This window comes from Pimephales promelas, chromosome 5 (genome assembly GCF_988280905.1).
Source record: "Pimephales promelas chromosome 5, fPimPro1.hap1.1, whole genome shotgun sequence".
NCBI lineage: Eukaryota > Metazoa > Chordata > Actinopteri > Cypriniformes > Leuciscidae > Pimephales > Pimephales promelas.
The window spans coordinates 16,076,882-16,099,194 of NC_142773.1; the positions used below are offsets into that span (position 1 = coordinate 16,076,882).

Consider the following 22,313-nt stretch of genomic DNA (forward strand, 5'->3'; position numbering starts at 1 on the left):
AAGGGGTTGGACCTATCAGTATGGTGTTCCCAATCGTGAGTGTATGTGTCAAGAAGCATAGTAAGAGGGATAATTTCGTGATGCAGTGTTCTAGTATCACCCCAAAGAGGTTTATTTTGTATAACAATCTGCTCTCTTTACACTATCCCTTAGCCTTACACTACCCCTTTCATAACCCCCTTCCCCCGGAGGTTACACCACCCAGTGATTCCCAAACTAGGTGGTGTAACCTCCGGGGTAAGGGGGTTATGAAAGGGGTAGTGTAAGGCTGAAAGCAGACCAGTCTAGGCTATGTGGGGAACTAGATTATGTTAGCCAGAAAACAAATATTTTAGTAGTTTTGTAGCGAATGAAAAGTTCAATCATATTATTTTTATTTATTTGTTTAGATTAGCCTAAGAATGGAAAACCTAGAGCCTATTCTGAAAACAATCTTTGAGGAGAACCCTCTTGCATCTGCTGATCATGCCAGACCTAAGGCTCAAACAGACTCCACGAGGCATGGACAGAATGATAGAAACAGTGACAGTGAAGGCTGTCAATCCACAGCATTAAATTCCATCAAGACTAAGGTGAGAGTCTTGCGGATGGTGGTTTTGTGTCTGTTATTTGGCTCTACATCAGACATGACCGGGTTTGACTGTTTAAGTTCACAGAGCAGAGGAAAAGAGACGATGTTTTCCGATGTTGGATAAATGTGAAGATGTTCGGCAATGACCTCACCTTTATGACCTGTGATGACCTCCAAGCATATCAGAGAAAGCTGTCACTTAGTACAGCTGGCGTTGTTGTCAAGTTGTTAAAGGTAAAAAATTATTTCTCAAGATGTTACTTAAAGGAATATTCTGAGGTTCAATATTCACTCTTTCAATAGTTTTAGTGTGACAAAAATCACTTACAAACCTCACCTGTGTAAAATTATGTCCAATTTTACAACTTTGTCATCATAATAATATAACACAACATCTAAATCCCGGACTGTTTAATACAAACACTCAAATTCAACTCCAGTTTTGAGTTGAATGAATGTAACTGCTTTTATAAAATTACAAGATTCACATTGATGGTTTTTAATTCCTAAGTTTGTTTTTGAGGTCTCCTTGAATAGGGTTATATACATCCAAGGTCAAAAAACACTTTAATTTTCTCATAATATACATGTAATATAATATAATAATATACAATAACAGTGACTTGACAATAATAAGACTAAACCTTATTCTTGTTTTCATTTTGTCCTTTTTCTCAGGGTCAAGAGGTTAAAATCAGTCAAAGGCCAATTGTGCTGTCAGAGGAACTGGTTTTACCATCTCTCTCTGGATTACCCATGAGGCTAAGCATCAACATGTCCACTCTGTTGTCCCTCAGACTTAAAGGCACCGCTAACTATAAGAATTGGTCACATTTTTCTCTGGCTGGCTATGTCAAACCAAAGTATGTCTGATGTAGCTTTAACAATGGCTTTGTGCTGTCAGGTAGAAGTCATGATGGCAAGTCACGTCCTGTTTGTCCTCGTCCGCAGTGCACTGGTCGCCATCTCTGTGAGAGCAGGAGTGGATGGAGCGTTTGGTCGTGTGGGATTAGAGTGGGTCACTCAACTCAAAACCTTCACCAGCTTGGATGGAGCTGTATATCTGCACCATGGGCAGAGCCTGAAAGTGGTTCTCAATACTCCAGAAGATGTCATGGATATATTGACCTTCAGGTATGAACAGTTTTTTTTATTATAAATATGTAAATTCACTTTGATATGTTATTAGATGGAAATAAAGAACAAAATGTCAGGATCTTACAACTTTACGGATACCATAATGAAGAAATGAAATCCTTGGAAAGAAAACCTTAAGGTGTTTGGAATGATCTTCTATTAGTATTTCTTAGAAAAAAAGAAAAAAAAAACCTTTCGACAAAACTGCTACAATGCTTATTAAAACTTTGTCCTCTAAATTAAAGTCATGTGGTGCAAACAACATTTAGAAGCTAAATGGTAAATAAAATCATTAAGACCATTGCAGACAATAATTCAGATGTTATTTTATGACCAGGCAATGTCATGTGACGCCACTCCTCCCAACTTTTTTATTCTTCTTAAATAAATTCATAAATATCATTAATGTACGTTTTTACTTCATTTTCACATTTTTTGAAAATAAAGATTAAGATGTGCACATGTAAATCTATTCATAGTATAGTATGTACATGATGGTTGCACCGTGTAACATTTATTTAAATTACTGAATGAGATATAAAACTTGCTATCATCTTATTTCGATAGTCCACTAGACATTCTAAGTATAAGTAACTTTGCAACTACCAGTCATTAGAGTATTACTGGACTATCTCCTAACACTTTATTGTGATGATACCCCAACATACATTCTACTGACTGTAAATAACTTCACAAGTACTTTTCAACTTACGTTACTAGCCCTAACCCTACCCTAACCTAACAGTCAACACCAATGCTCTAATGAGAGTTAGTTAACATGTAGTTGCCAATTAAGTTAATGTCTAAAGTGGAATATCAAACCTAAAAGTTATGGTTATCTTGACTCTAAAATTGTTGAGACAGCTCCAGAATGTTTCGTGTGAGTGGGGACAGTAAAGTGGAGCTCATGGCCACAAGAAATCTCAAGGAGAAGAACACTTGCACTCCTAAAACATGTGAGTTTGTTTTAAAACAACATTAGCTACACATTTCTTTAAAAAAATGTTCATGGAAAAAAATTCAATCCACCTGGTGTCGACATTTTTTTTTGCAGGGTCTAAGATGTTTGGATGGCAGTTATGCTCTGATATCACTTATCCTTTGACATTGATGGGAAAAGGCTTCCCACCACTGGGCCCAGTTCTTTTTACTCTCAGACTCCAAAAACTGGACAAAGGTCTCAACCAGTACCTCTTGGAGGCGGCCTATACTTTTGTACCCCAGGTAGGCAAGATATCTGACATGAGGGTGTACAGGATTTTTCCAAGTTTAACATGTTCCTGGATCAACATCTTTGTTGATCCTGAAACAACATTCCAATGAACCAGTCAGATTTGAGGTAAAAGTTTATAGCCGCATTTCCACCACAGGAACTTTCCCCAGGAACTAGGAACTTTGGGGTGGTACTCAGTGTGTTTACACCAAAGGAACCAGGGTCTAAATGAAGTTCCAGGTAAAAATTCCCCCCCCCAGAAAGTCCCTGCTGGCGAGGTAATACTTTTTCAGAGTTCGGGAACTTTCGGGGTGGGACTTGTGCGCTGAATATGCCAATTGGTTCTTACCACTTGTTCTTTCTGCCCCATGGCACGCGTTCGTCCCATCCATCTCACGGTCAATGTCCGCTGATAACAAATGTCTACTTTTATATCTAGCATTACGAGCTTTCTGAATACGCTTTAGTATAAGTGCTCGTCTCTTTTCTGCCATTTGGTTAATTACCTCGTAAGTAAACCAATAGATCGCACACAAAAGCAGCACAGCTTGAATCTCCTCCATACTTAAAACGCACTCAAAACTCAAAACAAATGTGCAGACTGGGAGGAGCAGTCACACGCAGTTCAACGTCACCAAAATCTTCCCGGTACTTCAGTCCGCAGTGTAAACGCAGTAAGCAACCGATGTGGGGCAAAAAAAGTTCGGTAACACTTTACAATACGGGTGCACTAATAAGCATTAATTCATGCTTAACTAATGCACAGATAATACTGAATTAATGTGTAACTAATTATTATCTAAGCTATCCATTAATGATGACCACATTAGGAACTAATTAAGAGTCTGTAAGGTTAATGTATTAGTTCATACATTAATTGTTATTAATTAAATATGCAATTGTGGATTAATTCCATAATAACTCATTTTTTAACTAATAGTGTTAATTAATATGTTAATTACCAGAATGAGCCAAAGCCTTGTATTTCAGCTTCCAGATAATATGACAGGTACACTAATATGCATTAATATATGATTAATTACTTCATTGTTAGTGCAAATTCATGTGCAAATTACTACAATTACTATATTACTAGTTAATAATGACGTGCCCCAACAAGTAAAGTCATAACATAATGATACCTTTAAAAATCATTAGCTAATGATTAATTAAAGCAGACAACTGGAAGTTGAAGTGCAATGCTTTGACTAACTGTGGTAATTAACACATTAATTTACACTATTAGTTAATAAAATATGTTATTAAGGAATTAATACACAATGGCACGTTGAATTAATAGCAATTCGTGTATTACTTAATCTATTAATCATATAGACTCTTTATTAGTTGCTGATGCAGTAATCATTAATTAATGGTTTAGTTCTTCATGAGTTATACATTAACTCATGATTATCTGTGGATTACTTAAGCATGAATTAATGCATATTAGTGCACCTGTATTGTAAAGTGTTACCAAAAGTTCCTATGAAAAAAGTTCCTGGGACAAATAGTTCCTCGAAATTGCGGTGGAAACGCGGCTTATGTCAAGTTTAGGCTTAAAACCAGGGTGTAATTTTCCTATCATTTCCCTCGGATTAAAATATGTTGATCCAGGAACATGTCTTACTTGGGAAAATCATAGTGACTCTTGTATCAATCCATTCAGATTAGGAACGTCAACATAACGATCTTTCTGTGGATCTTTGACAGCGGAATTCCTGGATGCCGCTGGAAGCCACTCTGCTTCTCTTTCTTGGCACGCCACAATCCACTATCCCAAGAGATGTGTCCCTGGATGTCAATCTCAGTCCGAAAAGGCTGATCTTGAAAATAATACATCCCCTGAAAAACATTCTCATTCAAGGTTTCAAACCCACTTCCAAAAATGGATTTCCTTATGGATATTAAAAGGCTGCTTTTACACAAGAACAATGATACAATTGCATCAAACACAATATTTATCGTATGAAAGTTTCTGTGAACGTTTTCTCATCTGTTTTCTCACAGCGCAGCTTGAAGAATTAAACAACCAACATTTAGGCAGAATCGAATTACTGATTGACAACATCCACCATTATTTTTTAAAGGTGAGTGAGAAGAATATCTGCTTTGTAAAGTCCCAAGAAAAGCTGTTGTGATGTATTATTCAAGAATCCTGTCTTAGTCAAGACCATGATTCATTAAATCATTCACCATTGTGCCTAAGGGACTACTGGAGATGGTGAATCTTGCTTCAGAGACGAGAGCCCACTTTCATCTTGATGCCAAAGTAGCAGCAAATGGACATCCATTCTCCCTCTCGGTCAACACCACACATGCTCGCAACAGGAAGTTCATAATACAGGCCTTGCTTAAAAATGTCTTCAATAAGGACGCATCACTCTCAGGCAAGAATATTCTAATAGTGATCACCTTTTTAATGGTCCCAAAAGCCTTTTTTTTCCTCATTCAGTTTCTCATTTTTATTCATTAGGCATTTCGAAAGATTTGTCAATGTGGAATTCTAAGCATGATACAAAATACACATTTTAAAGTAATAAATATGATCATTTCAAATTTGTTTTGAACTACTCATCATATGAAGCATTGCGAAAGGCGTAAAAAAAAAAAAAAAAACTTTCGATAGTCCACTTTAGACATTCTACTAAGTAATTTTGCAACTACATATCAGCTAACTGTCATTAGAGTAAACTGTCTGCTTAAAGGAGTAGTTCACTTTTGAAAAAAAAAAATGCTGACAATTTATTCACCCCTATGTCATCCAAGATATCCATGTCTTTCTTTCTTCAGTCGAAAAGAAATTAAGGTTTTCGATGAAAACATTCCAGCATTTTTCTTCATATCATGGACTTCATGGGAACCAAAGGGTTCAAGGTCCAAAAGACACTTTCAGTACAAACTGCAAACTGTTCAAAGGGCTTTAAACGATTCCAGACGATGAATAAGGCTCTCATCAAGCAAAATGATCACTCATTTAATAAATACATAAAAAAGTTTAAGTTTTATAAGCACAAATGCTCGCCTTGCTCTGTTCTGGGATGCACGTTCGTGACTCTCCTGTTCGAACTCGTTCATCAAAATGAACGAAACTTTTTCCGAGTCATTTGGTTCATTCAACAAACGAAACGAACGAATTGACTCGGAAAAAGACATTTTGATGAATGAGTTCGAACAGGAGAGTCACACAGAACAGAGCAAGGTGAGTATTAATAAAACTTAAACTTTGTTATTTATTTATTAAATGAGCCATCGTTTCGCTTGATACGACCCTTACTCGTCGTCTGGAATCGTTTAAAGGCCTTTGAACAGTTTGCAGTTTGTACTGAGAGTATCTTTTGGACCTTGAACCGTTTGGTTCCCACTGAAGTCCATTATATGGAGAAAAATGCTGGAATGTTTTCATCAAAAACTACTCCTTTAATATCTGCAAACACTTTATTTTGATGGTCCCCCAACAGACATTCTACTGACTTTAAGTAACTTGGCAAATACAAGTCAACTAATTAACTCAAACCCTAACACCTAACCATAACCTAACAGTCTACTAGTCCATCAATACTCTAATGAGAGTTTGTTGACATGTTTTTGCTAAATTACAAGTATAATGTCTAAAGTGGACATAAAGTGGAAATAACGTGGAACTTTTTATTGATTGATAGATAGATGGATGGATATTTTATTGCTTTGACATTGGGAGCTTGGTAGTTCTTGAAAGATTTATACATACTTGTTAAAACTGATTTTTCTCTATTGACCTCGAGTTACTCTGGGACATCATTTCCAGTGATATAATGATTTGCTGCCAGCTCTTTATGTTCTGCTTCACTTCACAGTGCAGCTGGAGAGAAGTCTGGAAGATAGCCAGAGACATTATTCTATAGATGCCGGGTTTATTTTGCCTAGCGCTGTCAGCATCAGAGTTTTTGGGTTAGTAAAGCAAAGGGGCCCAGAGTGGAGCTCTGCTGTCAGGATTAGGTATGGCGTACAAGGTAAGTCATTTATACAATAAAAAACGCGACAGTTCAAGACAAGAACGCAACAGACTCGTCATTCCCTGATATATTTTTCAGAGGATTCACAGACCATGCAAGAGTGTCACATGAACCAGAACCTTCACAGCGAGTCGAACCCAGAACATACGTACCGTATGACAGCAACACATGAACTCCACTGTTCCCACCTCATCAACCTAAACCACAAGGTAATATCGATTTTCTCATGAGTTTTCTTTTATATTCAATTTTTTTTATACCATTTTCAAGAAAAAATAAATGAGAAATGCTATGTGGTGTAACCATCAAGTAAAAAAACAGTTAGTTTGAAGGCTCAAAATAAATGAAAACCTTTTTCATCAATGATGCAATAAAGGGATCAAAAGTGACAGTAAATACTGATTTTTTTTTTTATTTCAAACTATTTATCTGAACTTTATCTGAAAAAATGTATCACGGTTTCTACAACACACAACTGTTTTCAACAATGATAAGAAATGTTTCTTGAGCTTCAAATCATCATATCAGACTGATTCCTGAAGGATCATGTGACACTTTACCATCACAGGAATAAATTACATTTTAAAAGTTAGTAAAATAGAAAACTTTTATCCTAAAATATAACATTATTTCACAATTTACTATTTTTACCGTATTTTTGGTAACACTTTATAATAAGTATACAGTCAGTATACTAAGTACATTTGCAAACTATTAGTTCATAGTTTTGTATCCTCTACATTCTTAATATTTTAATAAACTTTATACAAATAGTGAGTTCTTCATTTGTTAACAACTTACTTAGGTCACGGAAAATCAGAAAATGTCATTTAAGTGCTTTAAAACCAACTTTTATGTATAACATGGAGGGTTTGAGTGTATTATATCCCCTAATTCTACCCATAACTCAAACTGATGTATTTAAACATTAAACATATGTATTTTTCTATTTTTTTCTACCACCAATACATTCCTCTGCACTTATTAGATTATTATTATTAGATTCATCTTCACTGTTCTCTAAGAGCTTGATGTGACTATATATATATATATATATATATATATATATATATATATCCTAATCTAAAGTGAGAACTATTTACGGTGAATATTAATGAGTTATTAACTGCATAAAAAACATTACAAATGAGCTAATTAAACATTAGGCTAATTAAACAATTACATCAGTGACAATGAATGAAGAACTCTATTTGTATATATCATATTAATATATTAACAATGTAGGGATTAATATATATATATATATACTGTATATATATATATATATATATATATATATATATCAAATATTAATTAATTATAAACTAATAGTTTGCAAAGGATTTGTAAGTACTTTATTACTGTGTACTTATATTATAAAGTGTTACCGTATTTTTGATCATGCAGATAAATGCAGCACTGATGAGCAGAAGAGACTTTTAAGATTATATTTCAAAAGACCTATTTACAAAATCATGAATTATTAATTTATAAATATCATTAAGTTTTTAAGGAGTCACAGTTAATTACACTTTACAACCTGAACCAGTATTGCCTTAAAAAGATAATATTATCTGAATTTTTGTATTATAAATCTTATAAACCATGACACATATGGGGTCATATGGGGTTGCAGAGGTCCACTCAATGATATAATTTCCTGTTTTATGTTTTGATGAATTTTTTATTTCAGAAGTTACATTATTTCAGAAAACATGCTCATCATAGAAGAGGTGTGTTTTGATTGTATGTGTAAATTGTGTGTGTATATATATATATATATATATATATATATATATATATATATATATGAAGAGTTCAGATGCAAAAAGATGAGTTCAGATGAGTTCTAAATGCCATTTTAAATTTTCTTCTTTAATGATGATTTTTATCAAACTTGTATATTTTATTTAAGTTATCATTGCCATTTAAGTGAAATTACTGAACTTAAATATACAAGCTTGATAAAAATGATCATTAAAGAAGAAAATTTCAAATGGCACTTAGAGGCTTTTGCATCTGAACTCTTCATATATATATATATATATAGAGAGAGAGAGAGATTTTTTTTTTTGAAAAAATGAATAGATCTTGACAAAATCATAGCTTTACATAATTAATGTAAAGTACATAATGTACATAATTAATGTACTGGCATGGCACTTCTAGTACTGTACCACAGTGCAATGCACATTCTATGCTGATTTATGATAACAAATATGAAAACCTGCTGAATGTTTCAACCAACAGATTCACCTTAGACATGAACGGAGCCCAAGCCATGTTCAGTCATCTCTTGATGTAAGCTATGGAAAGCAGTGGAACCAGAGCAGCAACAAATACAGGATTCTCTTCAATCAATCGCTCAGAAACAAGTCTGGACCCGGCCTCACCAGTTATGCCGTAGAGGTTCAACTTAACTAAAATTTTCCAACTGAATATAGAATGTGTACATCAAATGTGCTATCTCACATTATTGTTTATGCTGTGGTCTTCTACTATTGTGTCTCATAATAATAATGTATACTACTGACTTTTCCAGCTCAGCCTGCGACTCCTAGACAGAGGACTGAATTACAGAACTCAGCTTCTGCACTCTTATTTCAAGAAAGAAAAATCTGAGAGCAGCACCCACCTGAAAATCAATTACAACAATCAAATTCCTTTGGTAGCCGGTGTCCACTGGAAAGATGTGTCAAAGACCTCCCTTCAAAAGTGGGAAGGTGTGTAAGGATATTTTCCCTTGATGGTCACCAACCAGAACCATTGGCGGAAGGAACTGCTTTTTGGTCTATTCGCATCGCAGGAATAGGAAAACCCAGCACAACGTTTGGCTACTTTGTAGGCCAACCGGCAGTTAGCATGACGCTGGTTCCCTCGACAAAAACCCAATAGGATTTTTCCATAGGATTTTGGAAAATCGCAAAAAAAAAAAAAGCTGTGTGATCAACAAAAGTTTATGATAGTTCCAAGTGGTCATCAAGATAATTATCACAGATGAACACAACTTTTTTTAAATGTCGATGCCTAAATGCAGTCGGCAGAAGTAAAAACCTAAAGGTAGGCTATAAACCAACTACACCACGGTCCCACAAATACAACCATCACTAAGCTTCACACAACTCTTCCAGTTTTTATCTAAAACATTTTACCAGAACATTTGAGTCAGATTTGTGTATAAGAGTACAATTATAAGCATGACGATGCTGTAAAAGTGGACTGAGTTTACCTTAATCTCCTCGACTGCCCATTTAGCCACTTGTTAGCAAGCGCATTTTTCAAGACAAGTAACAGCTTTAAAAATCACGAGTTGGGTAATACTTAAGTATTTTATGTCGTAGAATAAAACGTGAAAGTAAGTGTCTTGAGCTTGTGTTCACACAGACCTTATATTTCAGCCATTTAAGCAAAACCCCATTGACTTCAGGAAGATGGAACCGGAATTGCTAAAATGCTAACTTGCTTTCTGCGTTTTGGCTTACAAAGCGATGTCATACCAGGTATATGATGTCAGAATCCCGGAAGACTAACTCACTGGTGGAATTTTCCTTTGAGAAAGGCTTACAATGTAAATTACACACACTCATAGCAAAAGTGCAAATTTTGAAGCAGATATGTTCACTTTTGAAAATGTAAGTTTTTAGTAAGTAGATTGGGATGTGAGGCACTGGAATTTGTCTTATGAGATTTGGTCTCTTAGCTCTCAATTTTAGCTCTGTCATTTTATATATTTCTTATAACGAAAGTGTTCAAATTAAAAGAAAAAGTTATAAAAACGGGGTGTAACATCGTGACTGACAGCTGTCCTTGCAATTGAGTCTGTGGGTGTGACCTTGATGTCATGGCTCACAACAGGATCACTACTGCGACTCGGACTAAGACAAACTCTGCAACAACTGTTACTGGGACTCTTTGGCTTAATTTTTCCAAGCAGAAGCAATATCTTTTTTTCTTTTTTTTTACTGTCCATATTTCAAACGCTTTTACATCTACATTCCATCTCTGAAACCCCCCAAAATATCCAATCACAGCCTCCTCCAGTGTCTGAATTTTGTTTTTATATGTTTTAGTTTTACTTTATTTAGACCATTGAGACCACTATTAGGGGCTGGAGTATGACTCAAAAGTATTTAAAATTACTAAATTATTATTAATATACTTGAAAATTCTAACACATTTCTTTTCCCACTACAATAAATGTTTTTTATCGAAGAAGATGGAATGACAAAAACAATTAACTGCATATAAACTAATATATAATTTCTAATGTCCACAGGTTCATTCAACATGGATACACCCTGGGTCTATGTCTACATTGCTCAAAAACTAACTCAGCCCCAGCGTGGCATCACTCAGTTTAGCTCTGAGGTCACCACGCGGAAACTAGTGAACATCCGAAGTGTTACACTCGAGGGTTTCTTCAAGGATAGGGGTAAAGAACGGCAAGGCCAGCTACACCTTTTCACGCCGACGGTCAGTTATATCAAGGTGAGTGTACCTTCAGTTTTTCTGTATTTCTGTCAAGCTACCTCATTCCTGAGCCTTAGAAATGTTTAGATGGTCAGTTTCAGGATAAGTGCATGATCTTAAGTGCACTGGTATCGTTCCAGGTTGGTGGGTGGAGCATGCTGGGTAAGCGTGGAGTTAATGCTTCATACTCCATCAGCACAGCCTGGACACCAGCCTTGCATGGGGAAATCTCTGTTGGCAATGGTAAGCAAGTGAAGACTCTGGAGATAAGTGCAGGCTATGGCAAGCAGGACCTCAATATTTCCGCAGTTCTCAGTACTCTGGATAAGGTACAAGAAAACATGTGTTCATGCTTTTGTGGTTTTAATGTGTGTCCAAAATGTGTACTGATCCAAACCTGAATTTGCATCAAAGTTAGCCATCTGTACTTTGTTTTCTCTCTGAGCAGAAGCTAAAGAAGAGGCTTCTGATGACGACAATGACCCTGTCGTATCTCAAAAACCCTTATGCAGAGCTACAGATGGAGGGTGCCATAGAGGAGATACGGAAGGACAGGAGGGTTTATCAGAAAAGATGGAAGCTAAATTTCAGGTCTGTCCTGACTATGAAAACAATCCTATTATGCCCCTTTTTACAAGATGTAATATTGGTCTCTGGTGTCCCCAGCATGTATTTGTGAAGTTTCAGCTCAAAATACCCTATAGTTATTTTATTATAACCATTTGAAAAAGTCATTTTTGGGGCCTGTTTAAAAATGACCTGTTTTGGTGTATACCACCTTAAATGCAAATGAGCTGCATATCCCCGCCCTGCCGTTGGATGAGGGCGTAACTTGATACCTATGCCAGTCACTCTAAGCAGACGGGCTGAGAGAGTGAGAGAGCGCTGTTTTGAATGTCATTCATTCAGCGTACATGTTTGAATCGTAATATATAGTCTCTGATCAGACCAAGATTACGAACGGAAGAATAAACACAAATGAGAATGGACCACTACGTCTCGGTATGGTTATTTGATACATTTATGTACTTATAGCGTTGTAATTACGTCCCCTTTAAAATGATGGATGTGCAACACACACACACTGACACACACAAACACTAACAATGTCGCAATATTTTGGAACTACATACACATTCTGTGATAAAGTTTGCTACGTACAAGCGAAATGTATTTATGCAAGGGACCTGTTGCATCATGTTTACTTGTCATACAGGTGCTTCTGTGGCAAATGTGAAAAGATGGCTAACTTACAGAACAAGAACATATATGCAGTTTTTAATACAATATCTTTTAAAAATATATATATTTATAAACGTGTGGTTAAACACTATACAAACAAGGTTTCCTCAACTTTCCATAGTTGTTGTCCATAGATGTTCCATAGTTGAATTTTCCATAAAAGGTGCCCTTTAAGAATAGTGGTGATAGTGGCGACTGCAGTAGAAACAATGTGCTGATTTTAACCACAGTGCTGCGTTGGTAATACACTATATTTAAGCGTGTTTAGTTATGTTTTTGCTTCTTCCAGCAGACAACCATTCAAATTTCTCCCTCAGAGTCTCATCCTCCAGGAGACATTCACAAGTGATCTACATCAGAAGGTTTACACTTTGGAGTCAAAGGTTCTTGTACATGGAAACAAAAAGGCCATTCACATCCTGACTCTAGGATTTCAACCACATCAGCCATATGTGAGTCTAAACTTTTTCTACTCGCTGTTTCTTAATTTTTTTTTCATAGCCTGTATTACAGTACATAGCTATTTTGGTAGAGTCACCCAAGTAATTTACCCCAGAATTAAACTGAAGTCCTTGCAGTAAGTCAGGTACGTTATGTTAATTGCTAGCTTTGTTCGTTCACAATTAATTTAAATACTAGGGCCACATATTTTTTATACAACAGTTCAATAATAGGCTAGTAACTAGACACAATATAGAACTAGACACAATATAGCTAGAACACAGCAACAAAAATATTTCCAAAAAAAAAAGAATAAATGGTTGCGCTTCCCCAAAGCAAAAACAGTAGTTGTGTTCCTGAAAGACTCAGTGGTTTGTACAAATGTGTTGAGTTAATGATTCAATGACTTACTTATATATACAATCAGATTTCAATGAAAATATGAATGAAATGAAAATAACTGTTGTTTAATATGGTTTATTTGTTAGGTGTGCTCCTCAATAGTCCAGTCTTTCAGCACTGAGAGAATTCCTCAAGACTCAAAGATCTGCGTCACAGTCCAAAACAAACAGGTAAGCAAGCAGAGATGATTTATGTATATCTGAACAGTGCCGTCTTACACCTAAATAATGAGCTAGTCTCATTTTCTCTTTAGTACCATTTTAAGTTATATAGGATCATAATTTGTTTTATTTTAAATTACATTTTGTCTTTGTTCCTGGGAATGTGCTAACTTCACCTCTCTGTGAAGAATGTGCATAACATTCAGGGCACGTTGATGGCTGGAAAAGAGGAAGTATTTGCAGCCTTTGGTCAAGTACAACTTCATGACCTAAAAACATTTCAGCAAGGTATTACAATGAAAGCTAACCTGTCCCAGCTGTTTCAGGTAAATAATAACACATTCTTTTTACTTTGACTTGCCTCTAATCTCTAGCCTGGCTAATGCCAGACCATGTATCACTGAGAATGAGACGTGGTCTGGAAACCACGTGTTCATTTTCTCGTATTTGAGGCGTGGTTTACGAATGCCCAGAGCCATATTATTGTGTGCTACGAATGTCTATCAAATGCGCTTTTACGTAGTTCATAGCCAATCGGTTTAATGATACCAGATGGCATATGTAGAGCGACAGAAAATTAGACGATGAAGCTGATGATGGGTCAGAAATTTAGGAGATTTATATATACACAAAACGTGTTTCTCAAGGATAATGTCAAGGATACTTCCTTGGCAGGACGGGTCCTTGCAAGTCATTTCATTAAGAGGCTAGGCGAGGCTCCTCATTAGCATTCGGAGAACATGTAAATGGAACAGGCTAGCACGTGCAAAAACTCAACAATAAGACCTAGCGACCCAGTGTCGCTCTGTAAAAAAGTAATTCCCAGCTAACCACTTTTTGTTATAAGAACGTTTTCCAAGCAATCTGTTTTGGTTATGGAAACATTAAAAAATGTCCAGTTTCCTGAGTACAGGGAATGGAGATGTGTCGTCCCTTCGCCATGTTGCTGTACCTTCGCGGAGGTCTGGACTCTGTTCGGCTCCTCAGTGAAAAGCGTTAATGCAATGTTCACTTCAGCTTTTTATATCCACGCTAGTAGGCGGCTCGCGGAATGCAAAGATTGCATGCCAATTTTTATTGGCTCGTTTTCAATTCTCTCGAAGGCAATTAGGCTCCTTAGCGTGATCCCAATTCGTTGATGTTCCCAGGATGAAAGGGAATTAGTAATAAGTGAAGTTGTTTTGACAGAAATATCACTTGTAATGCTGACAAGATAAGTCTGCAGTCTTCTAAAAACACCACAGCCTCTTGTATAAACGTTGAGACACACTTGGATATCAACATTAATTAAACAAACCTCAACAATGGTGACAATCAAGAAAATATTCAAATCTAGAATCCAGAATGAGAATCAAAAATAATAATCCAGCTGTATAATTTATTCATGCTCCAATACATGTTGGGACAGATGAACATATTTCAGAACAAACTGACCTACACGCATACAAATACCAACAAAGCTTTGATTTTTGCTCAAAATAATAAAGCAATATTAAACAACAACAAAGAAAGCCACAGTGAGCCCAAAGAGCAGCTGTGCATTCATTCTGAAGGATGAGTGGAATCCTGGAACACACAGTAAAACTGGACTATATGACTAATGAGAGGAGCGTTTAATTGCACGGAATTTGTATTCAACATGTTTGGTCTGTTTAGAAATGTTGCCTTGTGAAAGCAAACCAAACCGAGAAGAAATTGCAGCAATTGTAATAATTTTGATCCCTGTTTCAGAACAAAGCAAATTATCTACAGGTGTGAAAATGCCCGTAGAGTCGAAATCAGATGGAAGGCAAAGAATTTTCACAGCAATGTTGTATTGCATCTTTACAATTTTTCGGTGGAATTAAGTTAACAGTGTTTTTCAGCTGGATTTCCCGAACTCTGTCAGCCTAGATATTGAAGTGCTCAGTGGTCCCAAGAACACCAGCGAGTTTGAGTATCACTCTGAAGGGAAAATAGCCATTGACGACAAAAATTATCATGTAAATACCTTCAAAAGTGCTCTTTTGCAAGTAATTTATTGCATATTTCTGAGGGTAGTTCTGTCGATGAATCCATGCATTGATATTGAGTGCTTTGCCTATTTTTCATTACATTCCAGGCACATGCAGAAATAATAGTATCACCTTTTGGAAACATTGGCAGTTCTATCAGCCTGAAGGCAGATGGAAAAAATGCAACACTTCACTTTACTCAAGAAAACAAGATGACAAATGGCAGTAGCGATGTGGGCATCAATGCTGGCTTTCATCAGACCTTATCCCCAGATCTCCCTTCTGATGGCCGCATTCATTTAGCTGCTATTTCTTCTTCAGAAAGGTAATTTGATAACAGCAGTTCTGTCCTACTGTGGGACAAAACGTACTGTATTCATGATTGTTTATTACCCATCATTTGTTTTCAGCCTCTATATTTTTTCTTTCTCTCTAGTTTTGTCTTGCATTGTACAGTAAAAAAGGAAGAGGAGATGTTTAGAGCTCATTTGAGTGGAATTCTACCACATGATCAGTTGCGAATGTCTCTTTCCGGGGACCTTGTCAATTCAATGCGAGATCTCACTGCTTTACCTAATTCAGTTAGTTTGGTTGGAGTACTAACTCAGTCAAAGGGTCTAATTGAAGGTAAGTTCAAGATAAATGTGCCAATGTATATATCCATATACACAATATTGTATATGTCCATTGCTTTCACCCCAACAGCCTTGGGTACTCCCTGTATTTGTAAATATATAATTTTTTGGCAACAAAATGTTGAATATACTGGCAAACAGATTTATCAATAGTGTGCAAATTAACATTTCAGTGAAAAAAGTTCAGTTTCAGAAAGTGCAATGACTTTAAAGGAGGTTAACTTACCTGTATGACTTATGGACAGTCATTTTCAAAGAGTAATCTGCCACAACTGAATTGTCTTTACTACACCATACATAGTAACCAAAACTTTGTCAGTTTTTTTTTCTCACCAATTCAATTCAATATTTCTCATTTGTAAATCTATAATAAATAATGTCCATCCTGGTCTAATTGGAAAGCACTCGATCGGTAACTTATGTGGTTACTGAAAGATAGTTTGAAAATGTTATTATTGTATGTGTTTGTCTAATATGTACCCAGCTAGAAAATTAACGTTCCCAGAACGTTTTGGGAACGTCCCCGCTGGTGTCAAGGACGTTGCCTGGCAACGTTCCCACAACGTTCCCAGACAGTCACGATGTGGAGTTCTTTAAAGGGTTTGGGGGCGTTATTTGGAGGACCTTCAGGGAACATTCAGGACATTCTGAGAACGTTTAGAGGACAATATTTTATTCAGAAATCCAATGTTTCCAAAACATTCTGAGAACGTCCCACTGGTTTCAGGAACGTCGCTTGGCAATGTTCCCACAACGTTCCCAGACAGTCACGATGTGGAGTTCTTTAAAGGGTTTGGGGACGCTATTTGGAGGACCTTCAAGGAACATTCGTTTCCAAAACATTCTGAGAACGTCCCGCTGGTTTCAGGAACGTCGCTTGGCAATGTTCCCACAACGTTCCCAGACAGTCATGATGTGGAGTTCTTTAAAGGGTTTGGGGTTGTTATTTGGAGGACCTTCAGGGAACATTCAGGACGTCCTGGGAACGTTTAGAGGACAATAATTAATTGAGAAATCCAATGTTTCCAAAACATTCTGAGAATGTCCCACTGGTGTCGTCGCTTGGTAATGTTCCCACAATGTTCCCAGAACATCCTGAATGTTCCATGAAGGTCCATATGGGAACGTCCTTATTATTTCCCCTTTTTAATGTTGGTATATGACCATAAAATAACCAATACAGAATGTTCCCCTAAAGTCACATAAAGAATGTCATTGTATAACCAACTTAGACCCATATGAGAACGTTTTCATTACATCCTCTTTGTAACGTTGTAATGTGACCATAAGATTACCATTACGGAACGTCCCCCTAAAGTCCTATAAGGAATGATATAATAGGACCAACTTAGACCCATATGAGAACGTGTTGATTACGTCCTCTTTGTAACGTTGTTATGTGACCATAAGATTACCATTACGGAACGTCCCCCTAAAGTAATTTAAGGAATGTTGAACCGCAGCACTTTCATTACCAAAAGAGGACGTTTCAGGAACGTTCCTAATGTTCTGCAGAGGTTCGGAATGTTCGTCACCTTTAAATAACTTTTAGGAAACGTTACATATGGTCGCGGGAACGTCATCTTCTACCTGGGTACAAGTTAGTGCTTGATACTCTCATGTTGTTGTGTGTTTGTGGTGCAGGAGAGCTGACGGTAGTAGTGGATGATTCTGTATATGGACTGGAAGTGACTCGTCAGCATGAGAGGAACTCTGGAGAAGAACTTAGTGCCTTACTCTGTGTTGTTGCTATGGAAGAGTCACTGTGTGTGAACATCAGCAGCAATATGACACAGCATGGGTGCAGAAGTCTTCATACCCATCTCTCTCACACTTTCCCTTGGCTACGTTCGGCAGGTACAGTATACTCAGCAGCATTAGCTGACTCTAGTTATGGCTGTGCTGTAGAGTTTAATATGATTCTGTCTCTGTCAATTGGAGCAGGGCTTCCAATTAACAGTAGTGCAAGTGTGAATGTGAACTGGAATGAAAGCAGAGTCGGTGCCCAAATGGAGCTCCATGCAGGGGCCAGCGGCCTGAGAGCCACACTGGAGCAGAGTTCACACCACAAAACCCAAACGACCGGACTCTCTCAGGTTAGAGAATCGCTGTCATTCAGTAATTGAGAAAAGTCTCCCAGAGTCTCAAATCTCATTCACACTAACTGACAAGCAAGAACAAATTAAGTACAGTATGTGCACTCTTTCGTTTTTTTCATTGTTCTTCTATACCAACCCCAAGGAGGCCACAGGGGATCTATGCCCTAATTATAAACCCCAGATCTCAGGGGGAGAGCAGTTCATACTCTGTCTTGAGTAAAGACACTTTTTCAGGACAATAGTTAACGGTTAAACTAAAGAATGCTACAATGACAAGGAGGGAGCCATATGTGATCCAAATCTATTAGTTATTTTGTAAAACTGATCATCTGGAGAGACCTATAGTAGCACCGTACCAAAGGGGAGCAAAGCAAATCCCTACTTCAAGACCCAACCATTTGGGGAGGGAGGTAATGAAATAGAGGGAGTCTTGAGAGTTGCATCACTATGAAAAAACATTCATCCCCCCTGAGAGTCGAATGTGATCTGTGCGTACACTAGATTCTTATCCCTCGAGAGAATCAAGCAATAACAGAGCCTACCATGAATGTATCGCCATGAGTTTCTCCCATTTTCTTTGAGTACTGAATGCTCTCTGTGCAAATGCTAGAATCTCATCCTTTGGGAGAGAATAAAGCAAGGACAGCTTACTGCAATTGCAATGCAATTAGTCAACACATTCTCATCCCAAGACGTCATCTAACTGACGCTTTTGACCATACGTCAACATCCAACGTTTTAGGGTACCCTTTAACGTCAGTTAGATGATGGTCCTAGGGCGTCATCCAACTGACGCTTTACCTTTAGCGTCAGTTAGATGACGCGGGTAGGTTTAGGTCCGGGGTAGGGTTAGGATTAGAGAGCGTCATCTAACTGATGTTAAAGGGTACCCTAAAACGTTGGATGTTGACATATGGTCTTTCTTGGGATGAGATTGGGCTGAATTAGTGCAACCAGCCTTTATCTTATACTCCCAGACAAACACTTTCTTTCTTCTGAAGATCATAAAAGAAGTTATTTTGAAGAATGTTGGCAACCATTGCTTTTGGTGACCATTGTCTGTCGTTGAATGGACCAAAAAACAATTTTTGTCAAACTATCTTCTTTTACACAGAAGAATGAAAGTCATACAGGTTTGAAAGAACTGAGAACAATCCCTTTAATATTTTTCTCACACTGTATGGGTTATATTTAGCTGCCATTATATTTTAGGAAATACAAGGGGATCATTATATTTGTGGGGTCCATGGTCTAGAATGAGTGAATATGCTGGTCTTCAAACCATTCTAACATCCATGTGGGATATGTGTTTGTTTTGAAACCATTGTTAATTCCTCCCTTAATCAAACACAGAGTAATAATTACTTGTTGAAGAATAAGCAAGCATCAGTTTAGTGTGTATTCATCTACAAATGGATGCCCCAGAAACTCCTTGTACATTCTGGGTCATTTCTCATGTTGTTGAAGGGAAATGCCTCTGATTCCACACTCCTCTCCAACAAGTAATGCAAACTGAAGGCACAGAGGCTTGTTTTTACAGGTGAAATGCACAGAGGGGATGGACACGGGCCACCTGCTGGGCGTCAGCTCTGGGCAGGATGAGGAAGACTCATTGAAGGTACATGTGTGAGAACATTCAAGGCTGTTTCCTTCTTTTGAAGAGTGATTCAGTGGTCACTATGAACATTTGATTGTGTTTGTACATCAGACCTCATCCTGATATTTGTGTAGGTTGGATTCAGAGCCAGTCTTTCTAACTCTGAGAGTTCAGCTTTCTCATTTGATCTTCAAGGTCACCACAATACCCACAGGTATTGTTATAAAATATCACTAAATATACATAACGAGATAAAATGTAATGTATGTTTAGACTGTGCAAAGGAATCAGTTTTGATGTCTTTTTGTAGCATTGGGCTAATGGTGAACATTTCCCACAACATATCAGCTTTACATCCATACCTGCCATTTAAGTTTCACTCCAAATCACAGGTATGACAATCAGGTTACTTCCATTAAACAACACTACAATTGTAAAATTTGATTTCTCCGTTCATCACCCCTTTAAAAAATTTTTCAGAATGTTCAGAGAACATTCAAAAGCAATATTTGAAAAATTATAAAATAGAATTCATGTTCCTTTAACATTCACAGTAGCCTACTACAGTATGAATAAAAAAAACACATCTAAAAGATTGATGTATAAGAACTTCAGAAAACATTAAGAAATAAGGGTTTCGTAACTTAATTTGAACATTAGCAAAATGCTTTTAGAACATATTTTTGTTAGCTGGATATTATTATGTATTTTTTTATCTTTTTTAATTTAAAAAAAAAATGCCTTGCGTGTTTTTCCCTCACAGTTGAACCACTCGCGTTCCTCCGTGAAGGGCACTGCAGAACTTCTGGTTGGCATGAGCGGATTGACTTTTGAAGCTGAGATCTTGAGTACAAACTCTGGTTTTAAGCAAGTGCTGGTGTTCAATCACTCTGTACCTCAGGTAGTGTAATTATGAGTCAGCCGTAATATAGTGTCTTCTGTAAAGGTGCGGTCACATTTACCGCTTCTCAGCGAAATCCAGTCATTTCAATAGGATTCCACATGATCTTTGTGTGAAGTTGAAAGGTTTCCCAATGGATAAGTTGGTAACTCAAATTTTCTGCGTTGGCCAACAGATACTGCTTGGTTTGAAAATGACTTCTGTGTGCGTGAGCGGTGCTTCATACATCATTGCACTATTTGTGACGAACAACTGACCTTTTTTGAACATGAAAATGTTGCAGAAATTTGACCACACGGCGAAATGCAGTTATTTTGATAGTAATATGGAATTTTTACATGGCTTTTAAATTAAATTAAATTTTGTTAAACTTTGAACATGCAAATGGCACGTTTACCAAAAAAGAGCTGCAAAGGTTGAAAGTAACCCCTGAGTAAGTGATACTTAATGCAACGCTATTGATAATGGATGATTTCGTCTAAGTTACGCGAATGTGACCATGCCTTAACACTACATTAAATATGTTACATTATGTTGTGTTACATTACATTTTGATTAATGTGTTATTTCTATACCAGCTACACTCATTGCCCAGGAATCTGACAGTGAGGACACACTATGGTGGAAAGAGAGGGTCACATACTCTCACGCACCGAGCGCAGTGGGAGAATCAGGATTTAACACAGTTCGACTCCTCAGGTGGTGAAGCACAACAGCAAAGTTTTCCAGAACTGACAGGTGGCTATACCACGTTGCTATTTAGAGGAAAGCTGCTTATTTGGTCACATGTGGCATCAGTTATTATCATGAACATGCTGATGTGTATCTCTAATTGTAGGAAAGGCTCAGGGTTGGGGGTTGGATCTTAGGGTAGAGAATGACACTCAGAGAAAACTTGGTGATCTGAGTGTTGACTGTACTCTCTTTGGAAGCCATGATCAGGTGAGGCCTGAGGTTTGTGATTTTTTTTATTATTACATCTTCCATATATAAGTATCTTGCGTGTGTTCAGGTCAGAATTCAAGGCTCTTGGAATTTGGTGAGCAGACAAATGGATTCATTTGAGCAGAAACAACCCTTTATCTCAACACTGACTCAGTTTCACATACATGCCCTATCACATGGACCCAGGTGTGACAGAAACAATCAGGTACACAGCTGCCTTTCTCAAAACTTATCTATAACAGAGTTCCTCAAATCCAGCCCTTTAGCTCAAACTCTGTCTGGGTCCAAATCACCCAATATAACCTTAAATAGGGCACTATTTGAAGGGACAGCCATTTGTAGTGGAGTCCGAAACAATAATGGACATTATTGAGTGACATTATCAATCCCGCAATGCACCGCAATAGTGTACAATCGATGTATGCGCAGTGGCTATTAGAATACCCATAATGTACTTTGTGAGTTGTGCGCCGAATGAATTCCTGCATCTGAACAGAAGATAGCGCCCGCGGC

General features: G+C 37.2%; 1 protein-coding gene across 5 annotated transcripts in view; it reads left to right on the plus strand.

Moving 5' to 3' along the window:
- The window catches only part of apoltp (apolipoprotein lipid transfer particle homolog), a 64,111-nt gene that overhangs the window by 14,023 nt on the left and 27,775 nt on the right, over nucleotides 1–22,313 (plus strand). For 2 of the 5 annotated variants that reach the window (XM_089131029.1, XM_089131027.1), the window contains exons 16-46: nucleotides 390–572; nucleotides 650–805; nucleotides 1,250–1,434; nucleotides 1,523–1,705; nucleotides 2,573–2,664; nucleotides 2,763–2,932; nucleotides 4,632–4,785; nucleotides 4,929–5,008; nucleotides 5,128–5,308; nucleotides 6,755–6,910; nucleotides 6,992–7,122; nucleotides 9,164–9,322; nucleotides 9,456–9,636; nucleotides 11,190–11,401; nucleotides 11,524–11,712; nucleotides 11,832–11,974; nucleotides 12,915–13,077; nucleotides 13,555–13,638; nucleotides 13,818–13,955; nucleotides 15,495–15,611; nucleotides 15,731–15,948; nucleotides 16,060–16,250; nucleotides 17,903–18,115; nucleotides 18,203–18,354; nucleotides 19,898–19,975; nucleotides 20,089–20,168; nucleotides 20,265–20,346; nucleotides 20,718–20,855; nucleotides 21,434–21,593; nucleotides 21,694–21,797; nucleotides 21,850–22,005. In XM_089131029.1, coding sequence (XP_088987155.1) covers nucleotides 390–572; nucleotides 650–805; nucleotides 1,250–1,434; nucleotides 1,523–1,705; nucleotides 2,573–2,664; nucleotides 2,763–2,932; nucleotides 4,632–4,785; nucleotides 4,929–5,008; nucleotides 5,128–5,308; nucleotides 6,755–6,910; nucleotides 6,992–7,122; nucleotides 9,164–9,322; nucleotides 9,456–9,636; nucleotides 11,190–11,401; nucleotides 11,524–11,712; nucleotides 11,832–11,974; nucleotides 12,915–13,077; nucleotides 13,555–13,638; nucleotides 13,818–13,955; nucleotides 15,495–15,611; nucleotides 15,731–15,948; nucleotides 16,060–16,250; nucleotides 17,903–18,115; nucleotides 18,203–18,354; nucleotides 19,898–19,975; nucleotides 20,089–20,168; nucleotides 20,265–20,346; nucleotides 20,718–20,855; nucleotides 21,434–21,593; nucleotides 21,694–21,797; nucleotides 21,850–22,005 — 4,629 coding nt within the window. The remainder of the gene's footprint in view (nucleotides 1–389; nucleotides 573–649; nucleotides 806–1,249; nucleotides 1,435–1,522; nucleotides 1,706–2,572; nucleotides 2,665–2,762; nucleotides 2,933–4,631; nucleotides 4,786–4,928; nucleotides 5,009–5,127; nucleotides 5,309–6,754; nucleotides 6,911–6,991; nucleotides 7,123–9,163; nucleotides 9,323–9,455; nucleotides 9,637–11,189; nucleotides 11,402–11,523; nucleotides 11,713–11,831; nucleotides 11,975–12,914; nucleotides 13,078–13,554; nucleotides 13,639–13,817; nucleotides 13,956–15,494; nucleotides 15,612–15,730; nucleotides 15,949–16,059; nucleotides 16,251–17,902; nucleotides 18,116–18,202; nucleotides 18,355–19,897; nucleotides 19,976–20,088; nucleotides 20,169–20,264; nucleotides 20,347–20,717; nucleotides 20,856–21,433; nucleotides 21,594–21,693; nucleotides 21,798–21,849; nucleotides 22,006–22,313) is intronic. The other 3 variants (XM_089131030.1, XM_089131028.1, XM_089131031.1) reach the window with 3 other exon arrangements.